We start from the raw sequence: 16,607 nt of genomic DNA, 5'->3' as shown, positions 1-16,607 counted from the left end.
GGGGGGGGGGGGTGGTTTCAGCATAGCACAAAGGAAGCAAAACAAATACACGGCCAATCAAATAAATGACAGAAAACAGGATCAAAATGACAAATTATTTCGATTTGGTCTTAACTAATTAATCTAATAGCCTCGCTGTTTGTAATTATGCTGCTGCCTATTAACATTGCCGAGAGCCGCAGCAGACGCAGGTAATTACACGTGCGCTCCCTCCCTCGCACTTTTTCGGTCATAAACACACAACCTTGGTTCCTCCAATAACTGATTAGAAACAGCCCAAGCCTTGGTTACTAGTTAAAAAAAGTGACATTTTCCTCACTTGTTTCAAAACAAGAAAAAAAATGTGTTATAGAGATGAAAACCTGAAAAATGTGCAGAGGTGAAACCATAAAAATGCAACAGTAGCCATTGTGTAAGCAATTAACTCCAGATTCACGTAGTTGCTTATTGTGTAGAAAAACGAACATTGTACAAATCATACGTTTTCCTACGATTCACATCAATTCATACGAAATTGCCTCCTTGATCCTGTGTCCTGGTAATGACCATCTGACTGCACATATATCACGACTGATTACAAAAATAAATAAATACAACACCAAATAAATAAGTAAATGGACATGAAATGATTATCGAGTTGATTAGTTTACTAGTAGAGATGGCATGAGCACAGATACACAGGAAACAGGTTTCCTAGATGAGCGGTCAGTCAGACTGACCAATCAAAATCAAAAATCCCAGACAGCAGAGTGTAATAAACTCTGTTATGTTGGCCTCGTTTGACATAGTAGATGTAGGTTACTCCTGCAAAACTGAGCGGAATTTACAATGATTTTGAATTTCATAGTGCTTTGACAGCGTGTGGTCAACCAGTCGCTAATTAATAATGCAAAAATGTGTAAAAAGCTTCATTGTCATTATAAAATGTGCAATTAAATTGCTCTTATGTGATCACTGCCTATAGCTGCTGACTGATCCTAAACTTAATAAATAAGTTGGGTAATCCATTTGCTTGTGCTCAAATTAAATACGTCTTTCATCCTGTCTTACAGTGCGAATATGTATATGTGTCTTAAAGCAGTGCATGCTTATCTTATGCTTGAATAACGAAAACAGGCCTACTGATGATCAATTCTTGTACCTAAATCTATTTTAGTGGCTCTCATTGTCCAAGCTCCCATAAATGTGGGTGTTTTGGTGAAAAGTCCTTGTTTGATGAAAGCAAGCAGTGGGAATTTATACTGAGGTCAAGTACTCACTATACAATCACCAGCAGTACGAGTGCCTCAGACAGAGTTAAACTGACCAACCCGAGGCCATTAAGATTTAGATGTGAATTGAGACCTACTTCTAACACAAATTCTGTGCTATGCACCCATAAGTCATATTATCTGTCACTTGGCAGTATGAGAGATCACTGAGTAACTGAGAATGACACGTCTACCGCAGGAGGTGAGTAATACGTCAAAGACACACAAGAAAAGGGCTGAGGGGGAGATATCAACCTATCAAGCCCATATGGAGGTGACAGGGAAGGATCACTGCAAAGCCACAGCATATCGCGAAAAGGCACGTTTGATATTTCCCACAATTCTGCTTTTCCAAAATGAGCTTGTGTTTCCTTCAACCCTTTCTTTGTATGTGTAGTCATGGTGGATATTGATTTACTTATCATGCTGCAAAACCTCCAAGAGCAGCCAGTGAAATTGGGGACATTTATAAGCAGGTGGCCAATGGACTAGAAACTGACATGAAAATCATCAAGAAAATGAAAATCATGCTGATATTTTCACTGGTTTTTGGAGCGCAGACCCTTGTAATGTCTACGAATTTGATGTGAAGTGAGTTTTAAAGACCTAATTTTATACTATTACAGCTTGAATGCCAACACCCGCAATAAGTGTAAGCTGTCCTGTCAGAACCGCTTAACAGTGAATCGCAAATTAGCCCTCAGAAAGCGACGGTGGTGGAAAACAAGCAACACGATGGCATAAATGTTAGTTTTTTTCCCCCTAGCCATATTGGTCTTTTTGGAGTATGCTGATTAATATGACTTTTATCAAGAGTAGTATTAGTATAAAATGATTTGGACAAGCCTGGAGGAGCCGTTAATTATTTGTTTTCTTGTTTAATTAATTTGAATTTAATCTCTTGTCTTTGCCATTTATCTTTTCTTCTAAACTCATTAAAAGTAGTAGATTTAATACTATGCAAAATTAATCTTGCATTTCTGTTATAAGCCGTTGTTGTCACTAAATGTTTTTCTTTTGTTGTTTTCTATTTAATATGATTCAAATTGAAATATTTGGTTATAGCACGTTTCATCTCAAATAAAGTTATTTTTTCCCTCCTTATCCTTAATGTCCTCTATGGATGGAACATTAATCATGAGCGAACAGAAAAACACTCGTTTGCAGGCATATGATTACCACTTGTCTGTGATAGCATATGACCTTGATATAATCAACACACAAATCACTCAGGCATATATTGCACACATGGCCTGCATATACAGTATGCCTGAACATGTAGTCTTACTAAAATCCATGCAGTATTACTGCATACAGTCATTAATCTTTGAACTTATGTTTTTAGATTTGCTGGACATTAACCTTCATCATATTAACATTTCTAAAGGCTTCATTTATGGGAGATATTCTTCTTCGTCTGTTATTAAACACCAGCTGTTCCTACGCAATTGAAAAAACATCAGTCTGCTTTGCAATTACACTTTACCTTAATTGTGCTAAATGGAGCATATGTATCTATGCAATGATGTTAACATGTTTTCTCATATATCACAGCTTATTGTTTAAATTAGTCAAATCTGATTATGAGCTGCTCAAATTTGTCGCTGGCAAATATTTTACAAGGTAGCAATTCTATGAATTTGTATGATGTGATTCATACAGAAATTTAATCCTACAAATAAGATAAGACATTAAATAGCCACTAATACAGGTGCATCTCAAATTAGAATGTCGTGGAAAAGTTCGTTTATTTCAGTAATTCAACTCAAATTGTGAAACTTGTGTATTAAATAAATTCAATGCACACAGACTGAAGTAGTTTAAGTCTTTGGTTCTTTTAATTGTGATGATTTTGGCTCACATTTAACAAAAACCCACCAATTCACTATCTCAACAAATTAGAATATGGTGACATGCCAATCAGCTAATCAACTCAAAACACCTGCAAAGGTTTCCTGAGCCTTCAAAATGGTCTCTCAGTTTGGTTCACTAGGCTACACAATCATGGGGAAGACTGATCTGACAGTTGTCCAGAAGACAATCATATTGAGTTGAATTACTGAAATAAATGAACTTTTCCACGACATTCTAATTTATTGAGATGCACCTGTATGTAGTTACGAATGCCATAAAAGTGTGCTGGAATTTCTTTCTTTCACGGAACACTAAAGGAGAAGTTTATCTGAATGTCCTGGCTGCTCTTTTTCATACAATTATAATGGAATAATCAACTTCCCAAAACAACCAAAAAATGGACAATAAAAGATGTCCATACGACTTGTGCACTACATGCAGAGGCGGACAGTAACCAAGTACATTTACTTGAGTATTGTACTTAAGTACACTTTTTGAGTATCTGTACTTTACTTGAGTATTATTTTTTCTGGGAACTTATGACTTTAACTTCACTACATTTGAAAGACAAATATTGTACTTTTCACTCCACTACATTTCTATCAAGATCGTCAAAGCAGAAAGTCGTTACAATGTAGCAGCTTTGTACGGAGCCCCGCACATGACATGCAAGAAAAAATACAAAATAAATCATGCGCATGATTTACTAAGACACAAAAAAGGAAATTTACTTTTGGTACTTAAGTACTTTTAAAAGCAAGTACTTCTGTACTTTTACTTAAGTAAAAATCTGTCTTTACAACTTTTACTTGTAATGGAGTGATATTTGACCAGCAGTATCTGTACTTTCACTCAAGTAATGGAGTTGTGTACTTTGGCCGCCTCTGACTACATGCCAAGTTATCTGAAGCCCTGCAATAGCTTTGTGTTGCAATATAACAAAGAGTGAAAAATTTAAGGGGGTCTGAATACTTTCCGTACCCACTGTATATTATAGAAATATAATGCTTAAATATGCTTAAAATTACTTAAAGGGGACATCGGATGCCCATTTTCCACAAGTTGGTATGATTATTTTAGGTCTTCATGAAATGTCTGCAACATAAAATTCCTCAATGGTCGTGTAAAACGACACCCTTTTTACCTTCACAGCGAGCCGTTTCGGTGCATGTCTCTTTAAATGATAATGACCTACTGCTCACCCTCCCCCTCTCTTCCATTGTTTGTGTATTCTGTGGCGCATTACCATCAAAAACAAAAAACGAATTCACTGCATCCTCAGTGGCTCTGGTGTCAGGAGAAAATGAAGACTCTTATGTTCACTTTTACATCCAACTACAAAACATCTGCATTGCTTATGAGACATTGTTGTCGCTACAGCTGCTCGAGCTGGGAGAAAACAGCATACAACTGGCTGAGGGCGGAAATATACTAATACGGGACAGTCTGTCAACGGTCGTGGGCGGGGCCTAAGCAGTATGACATCATACTGCTCAGAAAATCAAAACGCCTTGATAATTGAGACTGTTTAGGTTTTTGGGGGATTAAAAAAAGGAGTGAATGGATTTATTGTACATTCACTTACATTCACAAATGGTATCAAGACACCAGTGACAAATAATGCCAAACCATAAATGTAGGTCGGTTCCTCACACAAAGCTACCATATAGCTTGAAAAGATTATATTTTTAGAGTTATTACACTGACAAGATTAAATGACAACAAAATTGTCATTTATGGGCGAAGTATCTCTTTAAGAACACATATCAGTCTCCATACGTAGTTCTACCTGCTCATCCTCAGCTATAGATCACACCTCTACGTCAATCATGTGTCATGCCTTATCCAGTCTTTAATAAATATGTATTTTTCCCTGAGCATATCTGCATGGAGTAAACACATATGGTTAAAAAACTGAGACATCCAGATATAGTTCATAAACCTCATCTTGGAAAGGTTGTAACGTTCCAATATCTGAACCCTGTGAAAAGAACAATGCACTTGCAGGCATTTATACAGAAAATCAATGTCTAAGCTGATCCTTTGCAAAAATGCCTGCATGTACAGCTCGTTTTCTGCTTGCTGCAGTAATATTATTATTTTTTTCTCCAAATGCCATTCCTTGAGATTGACAGATAGCTGTGTTTACTTGTTGGAGTGGCTTATTATCAGCCTTATACTATTTTATTGCTTTATATCTTTGCTGCGCCTCTGCATTATTTACCTCAGGATTATTAATTTCACTAAAGGAAGTATGGAGGGAGGAAATATTTGAGGTATGTTCAAAGTCAGGAAACATTTAGGCATTTGTCTTACTAATGCTATCCAGATAATGAGTTTAGCACAGGCCATTAATCCATTATATTTCTACATGGTCCATAACAGACAGCAATCATCAGTTCAGTAAATGTCAAGACAAAAAGTGATTAATTGTGATCCAAACACTCGCTCAGATTCAGAGGAAACAGACTCCTCTGACAGAGGTCTTCATCTTGACGTCTGACATTCATACGCTTTAGGAAGGAAGTCCGCTCCGTAACGTCGGCATCTGTGAAGCGACGTCGTGAATGCCACATTATTCAAGCACTTTTAATGACTATTCCACTTTTAAGCATTCCGTATAGCATGCATCTTATCTTTCTCAAGGATATTTTGACATTTGAAATGGCACAATCTTGTCTCAAATGAGCAGAGACTTTGCAAATAATGTGTTATATAATCTGCGAGAGTCTAGCCTGTCTGCCGTCTCACTGTTTAGAGAGATTTTAAAGTCGTTTCATCTCTATTAGCGAATTAGCGCTTTCTTATGCGATGCCATTAATTAACAGCTGAAGACACAATATAGAGATAGGGATATAAAAATAGGATATCAAATCTGGGGGAAAATGCTCACACAGGAAGTCAGCATGATGGGTAAATTAATATCTGCTCTTCATTTACAAACATTTACATATAAAATGTAGTGGTCATCCTTATAATCACGCAATAATCCCTTCACATCGATGGTTTGGCAGCGTCAGCAATTCTGATTGTGCCTGTGCGTCACTGCATAGCAAAGAGACTTGATTTTTAACGTGGTTAGCATAACGGATCAAATGTGAAATGATTGTAGACAAAGCTGTAACAACCATAGTTGATATTCAGATTATAGGTTTTGACCATTTTGTGTTATTGAAATGTTGATTCTTATAGGGATAGTTCACCCAAAAATCTATATAATTTACTCATCTTCAACTTGTTCCAAACCTGCATGAATTTCTTTCTTCTGCTGAACGCAAAATGAGATATTTTGAAGAATGTTGGTTACTAAACAGCTGCTGGTAGCCATTGACTTTCATTGTATGGAAAAAAAATACTATGAAAGTCAATGGCTATCGAAAATGGTTTGGTTACAGAGTATCCTCTTTTGTGTTCAATAAGAAAGAAATTCACACAGTTTTGGAACAACTTGAGGGTGAGTAAATGATCAAATATTAATTTGGGGGTGAACTATCCCTTTAAATTATTACAGTTGCAAAAAAAAAAAAAAAAGAAGAAGAATATTGCAATAATTACATCAAACAACACTGACTTCAAGTTATGACAAATGGGGTGACTTTTAATACCACATGTAGAATGTCATCAAAGTAGATGAGGTCCATTTTGCATTTTGTTTTTGCTCTAAAGATTTTCTTTGTTTTTCAGCAGGGTTATTTGTTACATAAATCTATGAAATAAAAATGTCTATACTTGCATTGCATGGCAGAAAAAAATATCCCCTAATGCATCTCAATAATTGTAAGAGCTTCTGCAAATCATGTCCATGGGGAGATTGTGTTTTTTTTTTTCTTATCAGGATAAATGATGTGACATTCATAGATATAATTATGTCTCAGAGATTTGAAACATGCTCATTTATGGAAAGCTAAGTTTTGGTCTACCTTAGTAAGCATGCAGTATCAGGGGAAATATATTCCTCCATTAAACATATGATGTGTAGCAGTTTCAGTGCTGCAACATAACCAGCAAACCAGCGCTTCTATTCTGAGAAAACTGACTCTTATGCAGGGGTATAAAGTACTTGAGTAATTGCACTTCATTTCTATACTTTTACATTAAGGCATTTAGCAGATGCTTTTATGCAGAGTGACTTGCAAAAGTGCTTTAGCGTTGCATATGAGACCATTGCGATCAACAGATGGTAAGCAAACAATTTGGAATGCTATTAGCTAGATAAGAAGTGCTTTCTGGACAAATGCAAACAAGTGATATTAGAATAATAACCCAGTACTGTATGTTTTATTCAAAGGAATTTATACTTTCAAATAAGTTTTTAATTTTTTTCATCATTAAAAGTAGAAAGTAACTATTACATTATGCATCCTGTAAATATATATATCTCAGTGGTGTGCGGTGGTGTTCTGAAATGAGGAGGCATTTTGTGACATTATCAATTTAAAATAAATGCTGTTCTTTTGAACTTTCTATTCATCAAATAATTCTGAAAAAGTATGATAGTTTCCACTAAAATATCAAGCAAAACAACTGTTTTCAACATTGATAAACATTGATTCAGTACCAAATCATCATATTAGAATGATTTCTGAAGGATTATGTGACAATGAAGACTGGAGTAATGGCTGCGTGTGCTCCGATCCGGATTTTTGAGGCCGATCACTAGGGATGCTCCGATCTGCCTTTTTCGCCTCCGATACCGATTCCGATAGTATATAGGTACAAATCATTATGTGTAATTTCAAAATCTTCAAATGTAAAATGCAAACAGCCATAACTATGGTAATTTGTCCTTGTAAATAGATTTGTCTCACCACTACTATATTAAACTACTACTGTATAATAAACAGTCAAACTACTATAAAGCTGATTTTAACGTTCACCAGACAGGTGGTTTACACATGAGAAATCTGCGCCTGAACAGGTTCCTTTTAGAGCATCAAAGTTACTTTAATGTGAAAATCTCTACCGTCTCTTACTTTCATCATTCAGTTTTTTTTTACTTTTACTCAAGTATGTTTGGCTATAGATACTTAAGACTTTCCCATTCACTTTTTGGAAAAACGATGTCAGTTCAGTCTAACTTTCTGTTCATAATAAAACCGCAATGGCTAAGCAACCAGAACGATGGTATTAAAATAAATTAAATATGATAGGCTTCGGTAAACACTCTACTGTCATTATGTTACACCAGCATGTAGAAATGTCATTTGGTCAATGACTCTGCATTAGTTCATGACATGAAATCTTCAAGGACGCTGAATTCGGTCTGCTAGGAGTGAGAGTCAGATTTGAAATTCTTCTCTCCATAGCACAGAGTCATTACTCTGGTCTGCTGAAGTTTCCTGGGGGCAGCACATCTCGGCTCTTCATAGCACATATAGATTTAGAGTGGCTTCACTGTGCACAGTCATAAATATACCGCTGGAAAAAGCATTTTGCAAGGCCGTGTGATGGCTTGTTTGAAAACAGGAGATTTCTGTGACTTCAGCGCAGTTCATGCCGATGTCAGTCTATGGTCACTGTAACAGCATCTATTATGCTTCTCATTTTCAGAACAGATGGCCATATTCAGGGCAATTTCCACCGTTTACAATTCACCTTGCATGTACTCTAGACAGCCGGCCATTTATCTAAGCAATCAGAGTTGCTATTCACTAATGGCTCGAGTGAAAGTGCATTTCAATGACTTCTTTCCTCAGATATGACATGAGCTCGAACATAATATATCACATACGCACTGTATTCACTGTACGCTTATATAAACTTATATGTGATGCGTTTATAAACTGAACACCAGAGAAAAGTATTTCTACCATGAATCAATCTAGTTCCGTAATGGAGATCTACAACAGGCAGGAATGTATGCTAAATGATTTGTTTTTCTGTTAAATATACAAATACACATACACATACACAAAAGGTTTAATTTAATTAAAGTTTGCCCCCTGGTGGTTTCAAATCATTTATAAAACCAGATCTATACAAGTCTCACAATCTTGTGTTCGGTCTGTGTGATCTTTTCATTGCATGTATGACATATTGAGCTCAATAACGTGATTGATTTTCTTCGTCTCACCCACTTTTGCCGACAAGAAGGGCTCAATCAATCACAGAGTATCTGAAAACACTATTCGAATGTGCATTGCAAAATAAGTAGGTTGAGTTTGATAACTCAGTCATGACATGAGCTCAATCTCCAGCCAAAGCAATACCCACAACCACCCATAGGAGAAGCCTGGAGCCGCAAAAGCTCAATGTATGACAGAATCGGCCACATCTGTCAAGAGAAGCTGCCCATCACACAATATAACACAATTATAATATAATCATTTTTGCTAAAATAAGCCTAGAGGACCTTTTCTCATATGGTGCTGCTTTCTTTTTAGATTAAACCATAGCTGGAGATCATAATTACCTTAAATCCTAAGCAGCAGATGAAGATCTTCAACATATGCTTATAAATAAAACAAAATAAAAATTGGTTGTCAAATATATAAAAGAGACTGAGGCAAGGGTTTAAGTCAAAATAAAATAAAATAAAGCTGTCAAATACTTAAAAAAAAATAATAATTCTGTCAAAAATATAAGACAGAGTTATTTTAGTGTAATTGAGATACTATTATAGTTTCTATTAATATTTAGTTAGTTTTTATACTTTCTGTTTGCATCAAGATGTATTCATTTTGTTGTGAGTTTTTGTCATTTTTACATTTTTATACATATCTTTATAGCTTTTTGTTTTTATTTTTCTTTCAGTTTGAATTTCGGTTATTTTAGTATTAAGTTAAACTAAATGAGAATGAGAAATGTTGCCTTGGAAACTAGCTCAAAATAAAAGTTTCTCTTTTATATACAAAATAAAATAAAATAAGTTTTCAAATACACATTATGTCAAATGTATAAGGAAGAGCACAACTGCAATCAAATATTAAGTTCAAAACTGCCTAAGAAATTGAGGAAAAAACAACATAACTAGCCAAGCCTAGAAAGATGTGTATCTACTCAAAAAAAAAAAAGATCTCATCTAAGGGATTTATGTTGAACAACTTTGGAAGATCTCACATGCAAAGATGAACGGATCATATGTATGTCACGCAGCATGGGGCAAAATAATGAGAGCTGTATCCAGGGATTATGACAGTGACAATTCAGTCAGTCACTGTCATCCATCAATATAAAGCCCTGTCAGAGGACACACGGAGGAGAGTGTTCTGTCGCAGGAGAGATGTGCTGACTCCAGACAGCTGCCTGGACAGTCACTCACTCCAGGTTAATTGAAGTTCACCCTTTTGATTGGTCAGTGATGGAACTCATTAGCATAGGTGAGAAGGTCAGCCTGCTTTGCAACGTAGAAAGGTCGGCCGACTGATTTTCCTGACTTTCTTGCATTACCGCATAAGTATTGTCCGTACTATATCCCTGGACTGTTCCTGCCATCAAGATAGATGAATTAACTCCACTATTGGACAGGTGAATTTGAAAACCGCATTGCAGAGATTTGTCATTGAGCTGCGGTTATTAGTCAGAATAGGATTTTCCTCTAATTCTGTTTTAAAAGCAGAAAATGAAAGCAGCTGGTCAGGGTGTCCTGAATGTTCAATGGGGTCCAACTGTCTAATAAGTCACAGACCATATTGAAAATCTGGGGTCTAAATTTGAAAATTAAATGAATTTTAAAACCTGATTTAAAGTAGGAAATAAGCTGAAAGAATTTTAAATATTTTGAAAAAGAAACATCATGACATAAAAATAAATATGAAATATTTAAGATTCTGCACTATTCATAAGTCACTAATCAAATAAGTAGGTAGTTTGTGACATTGACTGATTTATTGTTCTTACTTCCATTGAAGACCAATATGTTCTTTAGATCTTTATTAAATTATTTTGGAACATTAGGTTTTACACTTTATCTTGAGGTGACCATAGTTGAGTTCATGCTGTTTTTAAAAGAAAAAGAGCGATATACCAAAGACATTCAGAAAAATTCATGTTAACTGATCGTTTCATATTATTCTGATGAATATACAATTTGCAGTGGAAAATCAGAAAATTACAACAACAACAAAAAAGTGCAGAAAAAGTATATTCATTAGTGGTCTCAGAATTTTGGAACTGCAACCATTACTAGAACATTTTGATGGCAAAATAATAATGTTGGCACAATAAAAAATAAAATAATTTACTATGACTTTAAAGTAATAGCAATAACTGATGTAACTACGGGCCTTTGGTAGAAAACATATTTTACCATGGTAAATTTCAATATTTCTCAACCTTGATCTTTTAAGATATATACAATTTAATTTTTTATTCGATTTAATACAGCTTATTAAAAACTATCCTGTTTGTAGTTTTGTTTGATGCTTTTTTAAATTTAACATATACATATATAAAATTAGTAGTAGTTTGTTTTTTAGTCCTTATATAAATTTAAAGCCACACTTCAAGATGCAGTGCAGAAGAGAGGTTTTTTTTTTGTTTTGTTTTGTTTTTCAGGCCACAAGCAAAATGAGCAGCTTTATTCAGAGCCTTAACTATGTAAAAAATGATTCAAATTCTTATTTCCAGAGGGGTTTCTGCTGGTTACAAACGGCCACCAGCCTGTTCTCATTATCTCTTGAAAGTTGGAAGTTCAACGTGCACGGTCCAGTGCTGTGGAAGGTCTTGAATGGATTTTGAGCTGCGGAGACTTATTTATGGCTATGAAATTTAATAAGCAGGGTGTGTGTAATCCTCTTCCCAGTTCAAGCAGTAGGCCTGGGGACTAACATGCACCACAAGGGTATGACAACACTCGCTCAGTACACAGATCTGGCCCCATGATCAGAGAAAGGGCAGAGCTTGCTGTCCCAAACAGGGGGAGTAGAATACAGCGTTTCAGCTTGGCAGCCACAAAAGCTGGCAGAGGGCTGAGAAACTTGTGTCGAGTGGGCCAGACTGAGAGAGATGGGTATCGGTCGGATTGGAAACAGAACAAGTAGGCAAGTCGAGTGGCTTGTGACTGAAGCAAGAAGGCTAGCAGATGCTGGCCCAGAAGGCTACTAACAGGATGAGGATAGTTCACCACATGGGCCCACGGGGATTAGGAGTCAGAGAGAGGTAAACAGATTAGTCTAGAAAAAGAGGCAGAGTTTTTAACCTCATCACTCCCCTCATACCCTGCAGAGCATCTTCAACCCACTCACACACTTGAGACCAAATCTGTACCCAAGAATCTGCACCATCTGTCAGGAATACCACCCAACTTACAGCAGTGCCCACAAACAGCCCCGTCCATGGAAGCCTGGACACATAGTCAATGGAAATGAACTCTTTCACCCTCGGATGTGAGATAAGTCGATACGGACTGTCTTTTCTTTACAACTTTACATCCAAAAGGACATAATCTACTGCAACATGCCATTGAAAACAGGATTATTCCTCATTCTGTTCTTGTTTACCCTCCAAGCCACTAGAATAAAAGGTAAGCTGGTGTTTGAATGCCATTCTAATCCTGTTTTATTTAAACAAAGTCCTATAATTGAGCAAAAACAGGACATCTAGTAATGTACAATGCCTCAGAGCGACTACAGCCTGTGCGATTCCTCACACAATAGCATTTTCTGCCCTCGGTGATCGAATGAGCTTTTAAATATTTTAGGAGCCAATTTGCAAGGACATAAAAGAAACCCAAAGATTTTTCTTATGCAAAACAAAGAAAGAAGAAAAACAAAAAAAATGACAAATCATTTGATCACATTTTTCTGGCAAGCATGCCATTATCGCTTCCTTTTTGGCACAATATGCTGGAAAAGTGCGTTTCACTAACATTTCATGCGGGTTCTGAATGCTTCTAGTCTGGCTACAGCGTTCAGAAACTCCATTCATTAGCAGAGAGAAACAAAAGGCATTCTGTTTGTGGTTGTGTGGAACGCTAATCTTTTCTGGCTTGTAGCTTTGCTGTGGGGCCTCGTTCATCGCTTCAGAAGTACAGCTCAATTAGCATCGCCGCCCCTCATGTCTGCACATGTGCTCGGCAGGCTCATAGACAGCAGCGGGACACATGATCAAATCAGTCACCCTGGTTTATCTTTGAGAAATTGCACCACTGGCCCTACATCTGCTCATTTGCTATTTAACAGATGTGGTCAGATGTTTTGTGACCCAGAAACACATTGTTGAGACCCCTGTATCTCTGAGCGATCAGCTCACTGTCTTCCACCACAAACATCTCTAAATTGGGCCACATGTGGCACTAGAACAGGGCATCTTTTGTGTGTGATCAAAATAATTAGACTGAAGGTCCAATCTGATTTGTATGGAATCTGTTTCTGCCACTGAATAATTGCGAGATATAAAGTCAGAATTGTGAGATATAAACTCACAATTCGGACTTTTTTTCTCAGAATTGCATGATATAAACGCACAATTGCGAGTTATAAAGTCAGAATTGCGTGATATAAACTCGCAATTGCGAGTTAAAGTCCAATTTTGAGGGGGGGAAAAGACTGATATGTTCTCAGAATTGCAAGTTTTTTTATCTCACAATTCTGACTTTATAACTCACAATAGCGTTTTATAAAGTCAGAATTGCGAGATATAAACTCACAATTCTTAAAAAAAAAATCAGAATTGTGTTTATATCTCGCAGTTCTGACTTTATTTCTCAGAATTGCGAGTTTATATCTCACAATTATGACTTTTTAACTCGCAATTGTGAGTTTGTATCACGCAATTCTGAGAAAAACAAGTCAGAATTGCGAGATAAAAAGTCGCAGTTACCTTTTTAATTTTTTTATTCAGTGGTGGAAATGGGCTTCCATAGATTTGACACCAGGGTTTCAGATGAATTAAAACAATGGTGTAATTGTTACAGATTCAACTCCGATAGCCATATAGTAGTTTGCATGAATCTATAGTAAATGACTGACCACACTACTAAAATCAATTACCATTATAATGCAGGTACTGGTAGAATTTGCAAAATAGTCTCATTAGAAAAACATTTTTGCAAACTCCAAAAAAAGCACATATAAATACAATTTACTGCAGTTTCCAATTGAAATGAACAGTAGAACTCATACTTTTATTCCTTTTTCACACAAATTATGATTACAAGCTATCAATTAATAAAGGTTTATTTTTGCGCAGTTCCTTGCACAATACTATGCTATGATCCCAAAACAATTTTACTATAGTTCATGATTTGCAAACTACTACATTTTCATGGTTGCATCACATAAACATGTAGTAAACTTGCTCGGTAGCTCACCTGGTACATCACTGCACTTGTGACTTGGAGCACTCTGAGTCCCATAAAACATGAGTCATGCTAGAAATCTTGCAGAAAAAAAAGGCAAACAAAAAACTAAAATTACAGAAGTTTGCATCAGCAAATGTGTTTTTATCTTGCATGTGCTTTTGTTAACACTATTGGTTAGGTTTAGAGTAAAGTTTAGTGTAGGCAGTACGATATTTTCAAACGTGATAAAGCAGTAACCTTTTAGTAGCTATGCTATGCAGAGAAATCTGCTCATGTACACAATCATGTACTAAGAAATTCTGTTTTAGTGTGGTCTGATCGCATGTTTTATGAGATTCTGTTAAGCAAGATTACTCATTTGGCTTTAAAAGTTACCAGTAAAACATTAAAAACAAACGTATGTGTTTAGCCTCCACTGTAGCTGCACTTATATCGCTAACGCTACTACTTGTCTACTAACTAAGCTTAAGCTAATCTAACATAATAACAGAGGTCTAGTGAAGCCTTGCTGAGCCAGGCTTAATGTTTTAAGAAGCTCTCTGAAGTTTACCAGCTAATCACTCAATACTCTATTTTGAAAACATTTAGCCCATTTTAATGGAGGCCCTGTACCCTGCTTTTTGAATAACCTCAAGGTACGACATTGCTTTGATTTGAAATAGAGACCTACCATCTTTCAATTTCTCAAAAGGCGTTGAAGTGGCTCAGATCTTATTTGGAGGGGATAAACAATTTGACTGTTTTTAATCGATCTGTGAGCGTTGCATCTAAGAGGAAATTATAAAGATTACACTATAACCGCTGAAGAGATAAGCTATTAAACTAGTCAGAACTGTTGTCATTTGATGCAAAAATATCCAGATGTATTTTGATATGAGCTATTAACTGTAAAATTGTTTGATGCTTCATTACTGTAGTAATTAAATGCATCACTGTCATTTTGCATTACATATGTTCACTATGACAACGACATGAACTGAAGTTAATGAAGTGAGCTTTGCGGTCATTCTAATATCTGGACAATTCATCCTGAACGTCTCTAGTCTGTAAATACCAGTGAAACTCCAGGTGTAAGTCTATTACGGCAATGACCGCAGATGCTGGTTAACTCTAACAGCTATCTCTGGCCATAACTGATTAGGTATGTCTCAATGTTTTTTTTTCTCATACAATGAAAGTCATCGGGGTCCAATATTGTTTTAGACCCCATTGATTGTCATTACATGGACAAAAACAGCTGAACTATCCTAACTGCTGACATAAAATTGAGTTAAACTCTGAAAACTGAAACTGAATAGTAATGAAAAATTACTGAATGATACGTTGAATAAATGTAAAACAATGATGACTATATTTACAAGCATGACTTTTTTCATTTTAATAATCTTGAAGACTTTCTTTCAGCTTGGTTTTTATGTAAAAATTCTGTGATTTCAATCAAACGCAATTAAGATCACTCAGGGGCGGATTTAGTGAATTGGGGGCCCCAGGCAAAATATAGGAATGGGGCCCTAACATTTGCACACATTTTCCTAGATCAACCTTGAGGTTCCTTTTTTGTTGTGATGCTTGCTGCTGCACAATGGTGCCCCATAGTTGTGTCCAATGTTTCTACATTTTTCATGAACATGTTATAATGACGTTCTTTCATGTTGTAGACCACGAAATAACAAATGATTTGCAGTTGAGATACAGGTTTTCACAAAAACAAAATAAATTATAAAATGATAAACCTCACAATTGAGCGTTTAAACCAGGGGTGAGTCAGAAGTGGTTCTCAAACTTTTTTGGTCGCGCCCCCCTTTAAACCTATTTAAAAATCTGCCCCCCCCCTTCCTGAGTCCCCATCCCACCTCAGACTACCAAATGATTTCACTAAACTTTATGAAAAATTTATGCTTTTTTAATTAAAAAAACCTACAGGGAAAAAAAACACCTGCATCACTTGAAACACTGAAAAATAGCATAGACAGAATAACTGTTATTATTATTATTATTCTCTCTGTTATTTATTTATTTATTGTGGGTTTCATGCTGTCACCAACGACATTAAACACCGTGTCTACACCGGACGCGAGCAGCAAAATACAGTAGAACCCATTATAATAAGTGACGCTGTGTACACTGGATGCGGCGCGACGCAACACACAAAACCCGACATTAAACTGGTGCCTTGTTCTATTTATGACGTACTGACACAAAGTTAAAATGATTTGCAATGGTCGCTTTGTCGCGTCCAGTGTAGAGCTGTTGCGGCGCGA

At 36.2% G+C, this 16,607-nt stretch overlaps 1 protein-coding gene across 4 annotated transcripts in view; it reads left to right on the top strand.

Annotated features, from left to right (window-relative positions):
- Nucleotides 1-12,046: 12,046 nt before the first annotated feature.
- LOC107666252 (interphotoreceptor matrix proteoglycan 1-like) overlaps nucleotides 12,047-16,607 on the top strand; it is a 24,452-nt gene continuing 19,891 nt past the window's right edge. For all 4 annotated transcript variants that reach the window (XM_016457470.1, XM_016457469.1, XM_016457472.1 and 1 more), the window contains exon 1: nucleotides 12,047-12,567. In XM_016457470.1, coding sequence (XP_016312956.1) covers nucleotides 12,501-12,567 — 67 coding nt within the window. In that variant the 5' untranslated portion in view covers nucleotides 12,047-12,500. The remainder of the gene's footprint in view (nucleotides 12,568-16,607) is intronic.

The sequence above is a fragment of the Sinocyclocheilus anshuiensis genome, unplaced genomic scaffold (assembly GCF_001515605.1).
Source record: "Sinocyclocheilus anshuiensis isolate Anshui unplaced genomic scaffold, SAMN03320099.WGS_v1.1 scaffold936, whole genome shotgun sequence".
In the NCBI taxonomy this organism is placed as follows: Eukaryota; Metazoa; Chordata; class Actinopteri; order Cypriniformes; family Cyprinidae; genus Sinocyclocheilus; species Sinocyclocheilus anshuiensis.
Note: the sequence above shows the minus strand (reverse complement) of the source record. Positions and strands in the feature narration are given on the sequence as shown.